The following is a 17,741-nucleotide window of genomic DNA, read 5'->3' as shown; positions in this document are numbered from 1 at the left end:
ATGACTTTACATTTGATAACAATTTGGATTATGTTTGTCTGTCCACTAACAGTGTTTAAATAAGCTTTATCACTAAAATAAAAGTGCAATACAACCAGGCGAAACACAATACAAAAACTATATTACTTCTATTCGCGAAAGTAAAACAAATTATTTATTCGATGAAACTTTTCTTAAAATTTATCTCAATACCTCTCAACCTCGTCTCAATCTGCAACAATAACAACGTTCATTTGGCTCACGTTTTGACAGTTCTCAATGCTCGATTGGCTTACAATGGCCGCTTTCGCATATCTCTCATTATAGGATCCCTAGTGACGACTAGCGGAGTCGAAATGGGGTTCCGTCCATTGGTTGCGGGTCGTTCTCCGATTGAGTGAGCTTGTGTGCAGGGATGCCAGATATACAGACATGTCTGTATTTATACAGACTTTTGGTCTTGCATACAGACTTCATGCAGATTACAGACATTATACAGACTTTTGATTGATGTTACAGACTTTTACAGACATTTGTTATCTTTGGAGGAAAACCGAAGCAGAAAAAATCATGAAACGATGTTTCCAGTATAAATTAAAACCTAATGTTGCTCCAAAAAACCCAAATTAATCCACCTAGCGGTGACGATGCCTTTCTCGATTAAATCAAGATATACTGAAGGTGGTAACTTCGTTTTTTTCCAATTCCTATCTACCAAAAATGTTGGCAATTTTGTTTTTCTGTAAAATAATATATTTATTTTATTTTATCTTCATCTTCAGTATTAACTGTACAGACTGGTTTAAAACTTATATGCTAACTTAAAATTTGCCTTAATCTAGTTTTGAATATCGTTCTGCTACAATTAAAATCGAACCAATCAATGTCGTTGAGGAGGTTGAAGCAATGTTCCAGCGGGTGGTTTTGCCCAAACATTGTGGAGTGTCGGACAGACTGGAAGAGCTGACGTTGGCGGGAGCGACGGGCTGGGACATGAAAGTTAACTTGCTGCAAGAGCTCAGGGCAGTCCACGTGGTTGTTTATAATGTCAAATGAAAAAAACCCTCTGCAAATCTCCACGTCGTTGTCGAAGGGTTTCGAGTCGAATCAGTTGGCATCGCTCTTCGTAGTGCGGTAACCTGAAAGGATTATCCCACGGCAATCGCCTGAGGGCAAAACGAACAAAACTGCGTTGGACCCTTTCGATTCGCGTCATCTGGATTTCGTGATAGGGTGCCCACACCTGCACAGCATATTCGAGTATGCTTCGCACGAGGCAGCAATACAGGCTTTTCAGGGTGTAAACGTCATCAAAATCAGCAGCGTTCCGGCGCATGAAGCCTAGTACGGCGAAAGCCTTGGCAGTAGTCGTTGCAATATGCTCATTAAAATTCAGCTTGCGGTCAAACGTAACTCCCAGGTCTTTTATGGAGCTCACACTTTTCAGTTCGTTTCCGCATGCCGAGTAACGAAAGTTTATCTGCGTTCTGCATTTGGTAAAACTTATTGAATTGCATTTCGACGCATTTATTTCCATACCATTTGAACAACACCAGTTGGCTATAACATCTAGATCTTGTTGCAGCGCAAGACAATCGGTCAATGATCGAATAATTCGAAATATTTTCAAATCGTCGGCGTACATGAGGCGATGAGATCGAAGTTTACAGCATAAGTCGTTCACGAAGATGATGAAAATCAGCGGCCCTAGGTGACTGCCTTGTGGCACTCCGGATGGCGTAGGATATGTATTGGATGAGGCAGAGCCTAATTTAATGAAGGATGACCTACCAATCAGGTAAGATCGCAGCCAAGTGACAATCCAGTCAGGAAATCCCAAACGCTCTAATTTCTTTAAAGTTAATCCATGAAGAACTTTATCGAAAGCCTTCGAAAAGTCGATGTAAATACTGTCAACTTGACATCTCTTCTCCAGGTTAGAATTCAGCATGCTAGTGTAGGTCATCAGGTTTGTTACAGTTGAGCGATTTCGTACAAAGCCATGTTGGTACTCAGAGATAACAGGTTTAGCAGCCACATACATACGTTCATGAATCAGCAGTTCGAGTGTTTTAGCCAGACAACTAAGAATCGAGATTGGACGATAGTTCTCAACATTATGGGAGCTACCCGCCTTATGAATTGGAGTAACTGCTGATATTTTCCACTCATCTGGGAAGACTCCTAGCGCAAGCGACATGTTGAACAAAATGCAAACCGGCAATCCTAATACGTCAGCACATCGTTGAATGAAAACAGGAGGTAGTCTATCTGGACCTGGACCTTTCGATGGGTCGACATCTTCTAATGTTTTTGAAATTTCAGCTACGGAGAATGTGGGGCGCGGGAAGTTCATGTTGTATGATGGAAGAGAGTTAAGAAGGTCTGCCGAATCTGGAGGAGGATTCGTATTGTACACCGATTTGAAAAAACTTGCGAAAAGCTCAACAGATTCAACGATATCATTTGATGTAACATCAGCAAAACTCACAGTGGACAACATCGCATGCGATTTTTTCCTGGTTTTGACGAAACGCCAGAAAGCTGACGGGTTTGATTTAGCTTCATTTTGTACACGGTGAACATACTCACGAAAGGTAGACGACACGAAATTTTCGTACTCCGATTCAACGGTTTGCAGAAGGGCTCTGTTTGTCGCAGTCCGGTTACGGAAAAACCTGCGACGCGTTTTACGAAGTATGTTACGTCGATGCTGTAGTTCAGCGTTCCACCAGAGTTGCTTGTACGTCTTCCGAGGTAAAGATCTACGAAGAGGAACATGCCTGCTTATCGTGTCGAAGACCGCATAATACATTATGTTATAATCAAGTTATGACGATCGTGAAATTTTCTTTTATTCATTTTTGACAAAGAATTTATAACAAAATTATTTCAAGTATTGTTATTTGTAACACATATTGATATAATTGTTATGACTAACTGGTCGGGTTGGTATATAACATCATGGATCTCCAAGACTTCTATAAAAGGTTCGATTTCGGAGTGAAATGTACACGAACATTTTGAAAATTAAGCCAATAATTCTCAAGGCCGACTTAAATATGACGTTAAATACATTTAAGATTATTCAACCAACGACACCCCCACCCCCTTTCGCCAAGGCAACGATGCCATTTTTGAACGATTCCTAAATATAAATAGAAGACTAACAAAACCGCATACATAATATAATATGGAAATGAGAAGATGTATAAAACGAAAACTATATTCAAATTTGCCCTTGAAATCACCCAAACTTCACCATTACTCCACACCACCCAAACCAAACAGCATGTTGAAGCATCAATGAAACCCCTCTTTTCCCTTTCCAATGTATGACACAAAACAAACGCAAACACCATCATGGCCACGAGCGTACGAACCAACAGTTAATCGTGTTGTAATCGAGTGCAAATTCTGTTGCCAGCGATGAAACTTACAACTGTGTTGGTGCGAATGCTCCGATAAAGTATAATGGCAATAATCAACATCGAGTCCGCTCTCAACTTTAAAGCGCGTGCGTTGTTCGTCGATTAGTTTTCGTGTTCAACACGTTCCACATTGCAAGCTTTGAAAAGCTTTGCTCGTTGCGTTAGCGTTATCGATATTGCCGTAGCGAGGATTCTAACCCATCAAGCGAACGTAATTTATATTTTAGGATGGTAGCTGCTCAATGCTCGTACACGGTTAGAAAAAAGTACCTAATTTTAGGTACTTTTTTTCTCTTGCATCTCCCTCACTCTTCCTTTTGTTGTCATAAAATGAAGAGCAAAACCACTCAACAAGGGCATTAAAATGTGGGAACCCAACGTTGAGTAATCTCATGTTTGCAAAAGTTGAGTGAAATTTACCTAACTTATGGTTAGTTTCTATTTAAAATTAAGTATATTTTACTTAATATTAAGTGAATTTTATTTAATTTCAAGAAAAAATTACTTAATTTTGGGTTCCCACACTGAACCCTCGATTTGAGTGAAAAGTACCTAATATTAAGTACTTTTTTCTAACCTTGTAGTCCCGTTTATATGGGAAAAAATGGAAAACTGCCTAAACCATTTTCATTGTCAGCTGCGAACGCATTGATCAATCTTCATGAAATTAAATAGCATGTAATTGGAAGAGTGGCTCTGCGGAATGCAACTTGTTGCGATAAAATCAGTTAAGTCTAAGTACATGAAAATCGTGTGAGTTTTTGAGGTTGAAAAAGTGACCATACAGACACACAAACATATACACACACATACATACACACACACAGACATCCAGGAGATGAGCTCCCTGGGGGGCCGCTCCAAAACGCGGAGGGTTACTACCCCGAACAAGGGTAGTGGGGCTGGGAAGCTGAACCCCGGTCAGGTAGCTCCAAAACCGGGGGAGGAAGGACCTGGAAAGGTCCGTCCACTCAGGCAAGACGGTGGTAAGGGGTTACGGCAGGCTGAAAGTTCTCAGCCGCACCAGACCAGGGAAATAGAGGGGAATGACGCCTCCTGGACCCTGGTCAAGAACAAGAGGAAACCGAAGACGTCAAGGGCCGAAAAGAAGGCCCAGGCGAATGAGGGTAGCAAGAAGTCTAGGGTAGGCGCCAATCGCTCCAGGGGCGATGCCCTAGTCATCACGGCGGACGAGGCTAAGTACTCGGATGTTTTGAAGGCGATGAGGAGTGACGTCAAGCTCGGTGAACTCGGCGCCCGGATGGGCGAGATGATACTCGAGCTGAAGCGGGGCGTCTCGCAAAAGGGCGCCGCCTACAATAAGTTGGCGGAGGAGGTCCTAGGCGAGACGGTCAAGGTGAGGGCACTCACGACGGAGGTGAATCTAAGGGTTAAAGACCTGGACGAGATCACTGAAGTCGAAGAGCTCGTCACGGCACTGCGGCGACAGTGTGAAGTGGAGACGCCCACCGCAGCCGTTCGGCTACGGAAAGGTCCGGCAGGGACGCAGGTAGCATTGGTTCGGCTATCTGCAGCGGACGGCTCCAAGGTAGTCAAGTTAGGGAGCGTCAAGGTGGGATGGTCGGTATGCCCTGTGCGCATATACGAGCAACCCGAAGTTTGCTTCAAGTGCCTGGAACCGGGGCACAAGCAATGGGACTGCAAAGGCCCTGACAGAAGCAATCTCTGCCGACGGATCTCTGCGGATTGGAGGGACATAAGGCACAATGCTGCACGAACCCTCCCAATTGTTTGATTTGTTCCAGCAAAGCTGTGAACAGCAAGCACTCCATGGGGGGCTCGATGTGCCCGGCGTTTAAGCGTGCTGCAAAATCAAAGTGCAGGTAAAGCAGTTGGCTTGCTCGGCTTCGCCCGAGTGTTTGGTGTGCGCAGGTTTAGAGGAAACGGCGGAACACGTGTTGTTCGTGTGCTCACGTTTTCGCGCAATGCGTGACCACATGCTTGCCACATGTGGTCTGGACACTACCCCGGACAACCTAGTTCGGAGGATGTGTAAAGACGAAGTTGGCTGGAACGCCGTTTTATCGGCTATCGCCCAAATCGTCGTGGACTCAAGGATGGCTAGTTCAGGCGCAAATAAGAGGTGGTCCAAGGGATCGGAGTCGGCTTCATGGGTCATACCGGTGGTCATGCTCTGTGGTCGAACTCGATCCTTTTATCGAACAAGTGGCCGCGCGAAGAACAACATGGTATCGTCGCTTTCGCGGCGTCGGTCAACCGGGCGGGTTCCGAGCCCGAGGACGGAAAGGGGTCCTCGTCAAGGCTGGGGCAGGCGTAGGCACCGCGTCGGCAAGTCCCTCTGTGTGCTGGCGAATAGGCCCTATCGCAGAAAGGTCAATTTGGGGTGCACGCGGCATCATCATTCTTGATACCAGTCATGCAGAGGGAAGCAGGCGCGAAGTCGACCCTGCCCACCTTCCGAGGACATAGGGCGTGGTAAGGCCACCTGGAAAGCCGGCAATGCGCTGGCACGATACCATGGTGTTCTTCTAAAAAAGCGAGTCACGATGTTCGATGCTGCAAGGACACGCAGCTAACCTCGAGGGTGCGTCATGCACTGGCCCCCCTTTGAAGCATTACTTTCTGGTTGTACCGAAGGGACGATGGGCTTGGCGGCAATGGAAACGGTTTAGCTGGTCGGGGATGCAGCCCTGCCTCCCTCATTGGAGGTGGCCCCTAACCCAGCACTTCCTGGTCAACCCAGGATGTCTGTTGAGCAGATTCCCCCTCCATTGTTTAGGAAGAAAAAAAAACACACACAGACATCATCTCGATTCATCAAACTGAGTCGAATGGTATAAGAAACTTTACTATCAGATGTTCCTGTAAAAAGTTCGTTTTCAGAGTGAAATGATAGCCTTTCGGTACAACTTTGTTGTACGAGAAAGGCAAAACATTACGTAAGGAATCCTGAGAGAACAACACCAAAGAAAATCGAATCAATTTTTCTGAGGACCCCGGAATTTTTCGTTCGGAATTCTTGAAGTAAGCCTGGAATATGCTAAAATGTATATTCTTTGGAATAAATGTACAAACTTCATAAAATTTTTATAAGTAATTCGAAGGTGAACTTGGACACTTGAATGGAAGAACTTGATTTTATAAGCATCCGCTGACAAAATGCTCCACAGAGTTGTTAACGTCACAGACATTGCAAATAGTACAGAAAGGACTCCTGCCGAAATTATGCAAGGGCCGTCTGTGTCCGATTCGGAGCCGGGAGATGATCTGCTGTTCTTTAAAATAGGGAACCTATAGCCACGCCGATGTGGTTCCTTTAATTTTCCGGAGGTAAACGGATGTAGTTGTCCAGTTTTTCCCAGTTTTCTCAAACGATTTTCTTCATGCGAGTTTCGACATCACCAAACGGGACGGATGTCGTAAAATGTTGGCCCTGATGTCCGACTTCGGCAAGGAGACCCGTTATGCAGCCCCAGGATCCAAGGGAAGGTCGTGTTCGAGAGAATGTTCGCTAAGATGCTTTGGATCCTGTTGTGTTTAGGTTTATCACTCTGGAATGTGGAGATGGCGCTGGCAGAGTCTACAAGTACGAAGATGGGTTCCCTGGACAAGTAGATGACGACGCCGTGGCTGCTTCAGCCGAAAAAATGCAGCACATATCTGGGAGGCGGTCCGAGATAGTGAAACCGTTCCCAGTTACCACAATGCCGACTCCACCTATCCGTAAACCTGTGTTCATAGTTGTGGAAATATCTGTGGCTCAACCACCGAACTTCTAAGAGCCACGGAATTGTCACCCCTGCGGAAATTGCAAACTATTTATATTCGCCGCAGGCCGTAGTGTGTCGATTCTGACCACTTTCAGCTAGGAGAAGGATCTTGTATTCTCCAGCAGTGGCTGCGACGAACGAGCTGGCAGATGGCCGCCAGCGCACGTTGGCAAAAAGGCAGAACACCAGCCTCGGCACAGGCAGACTCGGCTGGTGATCCGAGTAACAATTATGAGGCGGCTCGAATGTAGGAATTGAAGGACCTCTTGTTGTTGGTTCGATGAGGATAAGACAAGGTCCGAGCCACGTTGTCTCTGGTCCGACTATTTACTTTGAGTTCGCGGAAGTGCGAAAGGAACGAGACTCTCCGATCAATGGAGAGTCCGAGAACTTCCACAATCTTTTTGTTGGAGATGGGTTAGTCACCCAACCAGCGGAATGAGGACGTGTCCTCGAACGCATTTGCTAGTTCTCAGAGTCTACCAAGCTCCGGACAAAAACAAGGAACTTTCCGGAAAATCCTTATTCTTGCCACTGTTAGAAGTCCTGATGAAGGCCTTGGAAATGTTCTAGATCCGCGTGCTTGCCGTCGTTGTAGGCGTTGTGCAGTACATCTTCCAGATATGCGAAGTATGTGCCCGTGCCGTATTCCGGACGGAACGCTTGTTAGCGAAAGCCGAACCTACTATAGACTTCTAATTTACAGCCGCTGATTTACAAACCTTTCCACGACTTTGAAGACAGCACTTGTCAGAGAAATAGGCCGGTACATTAAGACATCTCGAGAGGAAATGTTGTTTTTGTGAATGAGTAGGGTATCCAATCATGGTTTGAACTAGTAAAAAGCGTATCATGGTTTGAACCATTTTGAAATCAATAGAAATTACCATCTCATTGGCAGGAAATGAACCTAAAACAGTATGAATGGCAAAATGGCATATTTAGGTATACTGGAAGTGATAGAGTTTATTTAAACATTTGTACATATTGTTTAAGTAATAAAATAAAGCGATTTAAAAACGTCCTGAATTTGCGTTAAATTCCCCCCATCAGTGGCATAATTTCAAAAAGCTCGTAAAGGACGCATTTTATGACACAGGAGTGAAATCAATATATCAAAAGAACGCTATTTTTATCTGTAATCGATTCACATCATCATACAATTGAGAAACAGTTTTAAATAGTTAAAATAGTAACATTTACTTACTTGATACTTGATGGGCTACAGCTCTTCGATGAACCTACGCCGAATGGAGTATCCTTCTCCACTGGACTCGATCCTGGGCCAATCGCTTCCAGTCGCCCTGAACATTGAGCGCCCTCAGGTCCTCTTCATCTGCAAAAAGCCATCGTGTACGCGGCCTTCTACGAAGCCTGCGGCCTCTTCCGGGTTCTCTACTAAATATTATCTTCGCTTGACGTTCTTCCGGCATACGAACAACGTGACCAGCCCACCGTAGTCTGCCGTGTTGTATAAGCTTAATAATATCCAGCCCTTTATACACCTGGTACAATTCGTGATTCATGCGACGCCGCCAGATACCGTTCTCCTGATTACCGCCGAGTATTGTCCGCAGCACCTTACGCTCAAACACTCCGAGCTCTCGATCAGCCTCCTTTAACGTCCATGTCTCATGGCCGTATAAAGCCACCGGAAGAATCAGAGTAGTATACAGCGCGAGTTTTGTTTTCGTTTGCAGACTACGGGACTTAAGCTGGTTACGAAGTCCGTAATAAGCCCTATTTGCAGCTGCAATACGCCTTTTCACCTCGCGGGTAACATCATTATCGCACGTCACTAATGTTCCAAGATACACAAATTCTTCTACCACTTCAAATTTTTCACCAGCCAGCACTATTTCGCTACCACCACCACTAATGAACCCACGTTGATTGCCAGCGACCATGTACTTCGTTTTGCTGGTATTGATCGTGAGTCCAATCCTCGCTGTCTCCCTCTTAAAAGGCGCAAAAGCCTCTTCCACGGCACGGCGATCAAATCCGATAATATCGATATCGTCCGCAAATCCCAGGAGCATATGCGATTTTGTGATAATGGTACCGCTTCTTTGCACACCAGCTCTCCTAATCGTTCCCTCGAGCGCTATATTGAACAGTAGGTTTGAGAGTGCATCACCCTGCTTTAATCCATCTAAGGTAACAAATGACGTCGATACTTCATCCGCAACCCTTACACTTGATTTCGATCCGTCCAACGTTATACGAATCAGCCGTATCAGTTTCGCCGGAAAACCATGTTCAAGCATAATTTGCCATAATTCATTCCGTTTCACTAAATCGTACGCCGCCTTGAAATCAATAAACAGATGATGTGTCTGCAAGTTGTACTCCCGGAATTTATCAAGGATTTGTCTCAGGGTAAACATTTGATCCGTCGATGATCGGCCCTCACGAAAACCTGCTTGGTATTCGCCGACGAAGGACTCTTCAAGCGGTCTCAATCTGTTGAACAGAATACGGGACATAATTTTGTACGCCGAATTAAGGACTGTTATTCCTCGGTAATTGGCGCACTCCAGTCTGTGCCCTTTCTTAAAGAGAGGGCAAATGAGGCCGTCCAACCAGCTAGCAGGCATTTCCTCGTCTCCCATATTTTCGACATAATATGGTGCAGTGCTTCATAAAGCTGCACACTGCCATGTTTGAGAAGTTCAGCCGGGAGCTGGTCCTTCCCCGCAGCCTTATTGTTTTTCAGCTCTTTGACAGCTTTTTTAACCTCATCTAGTGTAGGTGACTCCACAGCTTGTCCATCGTCGCTAATATTTATTCTGTTCACCGATGCACCATCACTTCCTCCATTCAACAAAGTCTCGAAGTGTTGCTTCCACCTGGCAGCCACTTCAGTTTTATCTGTCAGCAAATTCCCTTGTTGGTCGTTGCACATGACGGGAGATGGCGCTGTCTTTCTCCGCACGCCATTGACAGACTCATAAAACCTCCGCATATCGTTATGCTCCATTTTTCCTGCGCCTCACTAATAACTTGTTCTTCGTACTATTTTTTCTTCCTGCGGTGAGTTCGTTTTTCGGCTGCTCTTGCTTCCTTGTACCGATCTCTATTCGATCTGGTACCCGACACCAACATCCGGCTTCTGGCAACGTTCTTCTCGTCTGTCACTCTCTGACACTCCACATCGAACCAACCCGTCCTGGGTCGCCTCTGTGCAGTGCCTACCACTTCTCGTCCTGTTGTGCTCACCGCTCCATGGATCGACTCCCATAGATCTTTGATGTTGTCGCTAACGTTGATTGCACTTATCCGTTCCTCGAGCTTCTGGCGGTACTCAGCCGATACTCCTTCCGCCGACAATCGCTGGATATTGTAACGCATCGTTCGCTGTGATCTTTCGTTCGATACAGTTGACAACCTGTAACATGCCGTCCCGGTTCACCAAGTCAACGGCTTACGCGCCACCTTCAGATAGAAGGACCATTAACTCTGTTCTTAACCCGGTATGAGATCTCCTGCTCAGGGCAGGCCAAAACAGTTTCAACAGAACAATCAAATTACAAAGCTTCTTTCGCAAACAGTGCAACGATCGTTTGTACGGTCGATGGATCAAGAGCATTTATTGCACTTCATGGCTCAGCTCCAATTTTGGATGACTCAGGTTTCAGAATGGCGTTTTGTGTTATCGCGATTAACAAATTTATGGATAGAAATTTGAAGATGCACTTTCATAGCATAGTATAGCATAACATAGCATAGCATATGTGATTGTACAAATCGTGGCGTTTGTTATAGTGGAAACATAGTGCTCCTCTATTTTTAGAGAAATCATTAGATTCCCACATTTCGCAGATTCTAGAAAATTTTCAAACCTCATTTGATTTCAATCATTAAATCAAAACGGGAACTTCAAAGATTGTTAGGAAAATATTATTAAGAGAAATAATTACCAGTGAAATTGAGTAACTAAAAGAAACAGAAAGCATGTGTTAGAGATTGAAAACGGTGTGACTTTGTAATTTGTATCCAACGTTTCACTATTCGCAGATAAATTATTGACGTCCATTCATCTGTGTTGCCAACACAACACCGGTCGACCGGAGACACGTCTGATGCGTTTCAGATGAGGTTCTTATCCGTATAGGTACGTGCCTTTCCAGACTGTTTTGATCCGTAATCCATCCTGTAACTAGCTCTTCGACACACCACTCATATAGCGCACATTTTCCGCCCCGGGCCCACGACAGTCTGTCTGGCCGGTTGGTTACCTTTCCGGCTTTCCGATCCATGAAGTCGGAAATCGCATACCCTCGAATGGAATGGCAGGCATAGCAGATGAGGACCGAATCAAACGAATCAAATTCCAGCTCAATTTCAAAGGCACAGGACACCCACCGGAGGCGGATGTGCGATTGATGTTTGGGGTGCTTACATGGATTTAATGCCTTCAGCTATCCGGAAAAAAGGTACTGCTCGCTTGTGCCTCATCGGAGCGACAAGAGCGAACCTTCGGTCCATTTATTAAGTCAGATTCTGAATAAATATTCGATTGCTTTCTATTTGATTGATGCAGGACCTGACTTTCTCATCTTTTTACTTTTCATTTTCCAAGACTGTTGAGATGGAAGCTATTAATTTCGATGAAGAACCAGCTCCGAATCCGAATCACCAAATATCAGGGTGATTAATGACATCTCGAACGGTCCGGCACTAGATTTGGAGTTCACCCTTGTGGGTGTTTCCGGTTGGAATGGAATCGGGAAAGCGTCTTGATTTTTTGGCTCTCTAAATTGACAAGTTTCAGAAGGGATGGGGGTTTGAAATCCATTTCGGGATTCGCTTGCTTCGAACGACCCAGAAAAAGTTGTTGTCCGCAATTTCGGTGCTACTTGCTTTTCGGACGGAAACCGAGTTCATCATGTTGCTAAATGGCGGTATGTAACCGGACATAACTTTACATCACTAGTCCATTAGGACAGGGAGCGAAGAAACTTTTGCGTTGGTTTTCAATTTGTTGTGGCATCTTGCTAACAAAGTTGACCGAACCGTGGTCAGGATTAGAGTAGTTGGGAATAAGTTCGGATGGTTAATTATGGAAAACATTAAGAAAGAGCATCATCTTGAGAATCAAGATGCATTGGGAGTGTTGGATTTTCTGTCGAGTTGCTGTAAGTGAGAGTTGCACTTCGGAACTTTCATTCTGGTTGAAGTATTTGTTTTGTCGAAATACTGTCTACATCCAAACACTTACTTTAGAGGTTACACCATTGTAGAACACTATGCGGATTTTCTTCGTTGATGCGTTTTATTTGACAGTCGGAAACATAACTCGAACTTTACCAATTAATTTCAAAATTTCCAGTAACGTAATTTTGTTTTGCATCTCCATCAAATTGAAATGTTTTGGTTTCCTAAAATCCTAAAAGTGTAGACCATCTACTTAACGTGTTTAAAGGAAGATCCATTAAAAGCATGATTGCTAATTTAATCTCACGTTGAGGAGACAAGCGGAAATATCACATCATTTAATGACATAATTGATAGACCTTTTTTAATTTTGATTGATGGTTTCGAAATGATTAATTCAAATAGCATATATTCCCTCTTCTACAATTAAAAATGTAATACCAAAAAAATCACAATATCCACGTTAACCGCTCTTTGCACGCCAAACATCAATTTACCGCTCAGCCGGGGCCAGCGGTTAAACGGATTTAAATTACCCTTGTTTGACACGTTTACATCAAACAAAATCAAATGATTCCACTTAATGGCACGGGCAAACAAACAGTCCCACAATGAAGGCTTTATGTCGCTTGTCCGGTGTTAGTAATTTTCCAGACCCCGTCCGCGCTGTGTTCTACATAATTAATCTAACCGAGCAGAAGGCATCCACAAAGTGCGAACCTAACAGCTTGCTGAAGAGCCAGAAGTAGAAATTGCTCGTGAAAATCGATTTCACGGTTTGAATTCATATTTTGTATTGCTTCAGATCTATTATGCATTCATCGGAATTGGGCTTCTGTCACCTTTAAATATGAGCTGTCGACAAGTTTTCCATCATGTTTACGACTGCTGTCAGAAGCAGCCGGCTTCAGAGGAAAACGACATGCCTCGGCCCATGGAGTTTGATCAAACTTTTCGGTTCATCTTCAAGGTTCTACGACTGATTGGTAAGTGTGTTTTATCATTAGAATATCATACGACGATCACGTTCAGATGTTGAATATCCAGGATACTCCAGCTACCTAACTTCATATCCGGACACCTTTCTGGGACGACTCAAGTCCAATGCCGTTTTCGCAGTGTGCTTCGTCATGTTGGGATACTGCGTATTCGGTCAAGCCATCAATATAGTTTTGCTGATGACGGGTTACCGCCGCACCGATCAAATCATCGAAGAAGTGGCCATCCAGGTCAGCTGCACCGGCTTCTGCATCATAGGATTGGCTAAAATGTACAGCCTGATGTACAATCGAGACACTCTGTACGGACTGATAAAGGATTTTCGTGTCAAGTGGAATGCCGACCGTCTTACGGAGAAGGATCGGCTGATACGTGACCGGAAGCTGCGTCCCGCTGTGACCATTTCGACCGTGGCTGCCGTAGGAAATATTGTTATGGTGTCGGCGTTCAACTTTCAGCCGGTTGTGGAGATGGTTTCCGCCCGGATGGCCACCGGAGAATGGGCAAAATTGTTCCCGTACGTGATATGGTTTCCATTCAACTCGACCTCCGGACCGATTTACTATATACTGTACTTGTTCGAGATCTATTCCGGAGTTATCGTGTGTGTCGGAACAGCGGGATTCAATTCTATTTTTTGCCTGCTTTCTTCACATCTGTCGATGCAATTGATACTGGTGCGTAGTTGGATTGAGAGTTCGGTAAAAGCCAAGGATGGAAATGCTGGAAAATCAAGGGAGAATCTGCGTCGAATAATTGAATATCATCAGGACTTGCTCAGGTTAGTTGACATATGCTATTTGAATTCATTTTCTTTTTCAATGATGGGTTCTCAAGCAGATTCAAGGATGCTTTGCAAGAAATATTTAGTACAACCCTGTTTCTGAATTTCGCCGCTAGTTCCGTTTTGATGTGCATGCAGCTTTATCTGATAACTGTGAGCTACAATTACTGCATGTTTCTTCTATCATTAAATTACCCATCAATTCTAGACCGCTGGTTACGCTCTTATGATTAAGTTCACGCTCTTCATGCAATGCATTCTATTGGAGATCTTTATTTTGTGCTACTACGGCGAAGAGATCGTAGTCCATGTAAGTGTTTGTTGATGACCAATAACTGTGGCACTATAATCGCTGTAATCTAATTTTGTAGAGCTCGTCGATTGCAAATGGAGCGTACAACTCTAACTGGTACCTGTCGGGAAGTAGCAAGCAGAATCCTCGCTACGGGAAAAGTTTGATTCTGGTCATTCAGCGAGCACAAAGACCAATGATTTTGACTGCGTGGAAGTTTTGGCCCCTAACTATCGGAACATTCAGTGCGGTATGTGGATTATAGTCAAGCAGCGAAGGCCAAATTCAATGACAGTTTTGAATCTATTCTAGATTTTGCAAACATCTTGGTCGTACTTCACATTGCTGAGAACTGTGATGCATTGAATTCACATATTGCGGGAAGGTATAGGGGAACGGTTCGGCACTTCATCCCATAGCTCCTATTTCCATTCCATCAAAAACAAAGCAAATGTGAGCCTTTTAATTTGGTTTGTTTCTTATTTTTGTGATTTTTTTCACCAGTGAGCACGCGTGTTAGCAAAAAGAAGCGACGAGATTGGTGATGTATTTCTTTGTTTTGCGATGAGATGAATATATGTTCAGTGAGATAGAAAACGTAACAGTTTCCTTAAATATTAACATAAAGAATTAGAATTTTTCCATAAAAAGTTGGGACTCGGGTTTGGAGAGCGCGTTGGTCCTCCACGAGCATCGTCCTGGTCTCTTGTCGTGCCCGCGGCAAACTCTATTCGATCGAAGCGTCTTGCGGAGTCTAAAGTATGTACGATTTCCTACAATGATGCGTCTCGTAACTTTTCTGCTGGTATCGTTAACGGAGGTCACCGAGTTCAGTGCGTGATTTCTCTTGTTTCGGACTGCAGAACGATCGCGCGATCGGCCGAAATATTTGTTCTGCATTGCGCGGCCGGTAGTAAGAGTAGCTATCGAACAAGTAAGTGCAGTGCGTGTTTTAGTCGTCGGGAAAGAAATAAAGTATTTTGTGTTCGGTGGCTCATGCGCATGTCGCGCGCGGTCGAAAAAAGCGAGTTCTTCAATAGTTTGCTGTAGCCATCGAACAAGTGAGTACAGAGTGCTGCGCTTACGTGCGGTCGTCCAAAACGCGAATCTCCTTAGCTTTCATATGCCACCGGGCGTGCATGTTTTTTAACTTTTAACTCGTATTAGTGTCATTTCCCATCCCATAGATCGCATCGCTTACCAAAGTGAATCCAGATAAGTTATCCTTTGTAACTAAGACGATATCCTATCCCAAGACAATCGTGGAGATGCAGAGGTATACTCGGTCTCTAGTAGCAACGAGAGTCGGACTAACAATCCTTCCATTCCTATATGACGGTAAGGACGTGGCCGGCGCCGTTATTGACTTTAAATATTTGATCTCCCGAAACGTGTACATTGAGAATGGGTAGCTAATCCCAAGCCCCATTCATTGTGTTCTCTGTACAATTTCGCAAGCTCAGTCAATCACGGAGTAGCAACTACGAATTGTGCGGTCATAATGCTCATGCTCATGCTCAAAAAGTTGGGATTCGGGTTTGTCTAGACAATATGCAAATTCTTCCCAAGCAGCATATCTAAACAGATTAGTTACAATAACTTGGTCACATCTAAGTTTCCGCAACTGGCATCCATACCCCACCATCCGATGTTAGATTTTATTATACAAAAAAATTATCATCTTATACATTGTGAGATCCTATGAAATTTTTGAATAAGAAGCTAGTAATTTCGCATATGCCCGTTTCTTTAAGACAAATTGATGTCTTCTTACATCATATTGACGATATAACAACCTTATTTCAAATGATTAATATAAATACTTTACAACTTACTTAGGTTCAGACATTCAATATTCAACAGTTTCAAAGCAAATTCCTCATGAAGTGTCGCATATGTCTTACCTGCAATTGAAAGAAACAAAAGGAAAACATTAATGACGGATGCACACACCAAAACAAATTGAATCTTCAGGAATAAAACATAGATAAGATCAAAAAATTATTTCATTTCATTTTGGAAATGTGAAAGAGGAATGATTATTTAATGTATTTTTTCACATAAAAAAGTATACCTGTAGGTCGACGTATGTATGTTCTGATAAATTTAGACTGATGGTAGACATTTTTCGGAAGGACGAACAAACACAAAAGGACGGCAGATCTACTTCTGAGGCAGTAGATCACATCCATCATTGATTTATTCCAAGCAAGCCGAACAAACACGAACCTTTAAAGAAGGGTTCAAATTCACACTTGCTTCAATCTGGGAGAACGTCTACAACTACGTGCAAATAAAGAATCACATCCATCATTGCCTTATGGCGCGCACTTTTTAATAAGGTATTTCATTCACCATTGCCTTAGTTCGGGCAAACTCCCTCATTTAAAAAAAGGATCACATTGCCTTAACCCGGGGAAACTACATTTAAAGCAGGGATCACATCCTTCGTCGTACTTACCGTAAAGCAACTTCCGAAACCCTTACGTTGTGTATCTTTCCGATTTAATTTCATCTTTTCCACCCACAGGCAGCCCAGTCAGCACAAAATCGCATACCTATGATGCTGCATAAGATGCTAAAATGGAAACGATAAACGTACATGTCGGATGGAAAAGTACCTATATCGCCTCCACTTTAGCATCTTAAAGGGCATCATATACGATCTTGTGTTGACTGGGAGAGGATCGTTTCTTCCGTCAAAATCATTTGAAAATTTGTTAAAATCAGTTCTAAAGTGGTGCAATATAGAAGTTTGTGGCTGTGATATAAATGGGGAAAGGCCGTTTGGACAAATACTGTTTTGCCCAATGTCATTTGGCCGAAGGCCACTAGGCCGAAAGCTGTTGGGCCGAATAGACCATTAGACCGAAAATCATTTGGCCGAAAGGGTCTTATAGCCGAATAGTTCATTTGTCCGAATAGGACATTTGTCCGAATGGAACATTTGGACAAATAGGACATTTGTCCGAATAGGAAATTTGTCCGAATGGGACATTTGTCCGAATGGGACATTTGTCCGAATGGGACAATTGGACGCCTTACCCAGTGATATTTTGGATGACCGATATCTGACATGGGAATATTCTATTCATCACATCAAAACAGACTAACTTGTACCATTTATAAAACAGTTTGAATGATATTTGATTACACGTGTAGATCAAGGCTTAACTCCGAGGATATTTCATATTATCGAGAACCTCTGACGTTGACTCATTCTATTCTACACATCCAAAAGGGTATGTATTATTATTATTATTTATTCGGACTCGGAGGCGAGCCAGCCTGGGGCTGCAAGTCTCCTTAATAAAGCTAATAAAAAAAAAATTATTCGGACTAAGGTC

The 17,741-nt window shown here is 43.6% G+C and overlaps 2 protein-coding genes across 2 annotated transcripts in view; one reads left to right on the top strand and one right to left on the bottom strand.

The window, feature by feature from the left end:
* Window positions 1–17,741, bottom strand: part of LOC134209848 (5-hydroxytryptamine receptor 1-like) — a 286,177-nt gene that overhangs the window by 41,124 nt on the left and 227,312 nt on the right. The gene's annotated exons all lie outside the window — the stretch shown is intronic.
* LOC134209720 (odorant receptor 4-like) lies at window positions 13,242–14,819 on the top strand. Its single transcript, XM_062685763.1, has 6 exons — window positions 13,242–13,305; window positions 13,367–14,099; window positions 14,159–14,255; window positions 14,311–14,412; window positions 14,474–14,644; window positions 14,707–14,819. The coding sequence occupies exons 1-6, from the start codon at window positions 13,242–13,244 to the stop codon at window positions 14,758–14,760; spliced, it is 1,221 nt and encodes a 406-aa protein (XP_062541747.1). The 3' UTR covers window positions 14,761–14,819.

Source organism: Armigeres subalbatus, chromosome 1 (assembly GCF_024139115.2).
Source record: "Armigeres subalbatus isolate Guangzhou_Male chromosome 1, GZ_Asu_2, whole genome shotgun sequence".
Taxonomy (NCBI): Eukaryota; Metazoa; Arthropoda; class Insecta; order Diptera; family Culicidae; genus Armigeres; species Armigeres subalbatus.
This window is presented reverse-complemented; position numbering and strand designations above follow the sequence as displayed.

Excerpts from the sequence above, each read along its gene's own strand:
- LOC134209720 (XM_062685763.1), top strand. The coding sequence starts at position 13,242 with ATGCCTCGGCCCATGGAGTTTGATCAAACTTTTCGGTTCATCTTCAAG. Across the intron at positions 13,306-13,366 it reads CAAGGTTCTACGACTGATTG|GATACTCCAGCTACCTAACT; the intron begins GTAAGTGTGTTT and ends TTGAATATCCAG. Across the intron at positions 14,256-14,310 it reads TGCAGCTTTATCTGATAACT|ACCGCTGGTTACGCTCTTAT; the intron begins GTGAGCTACAAT and ends CATCAATTCTAG.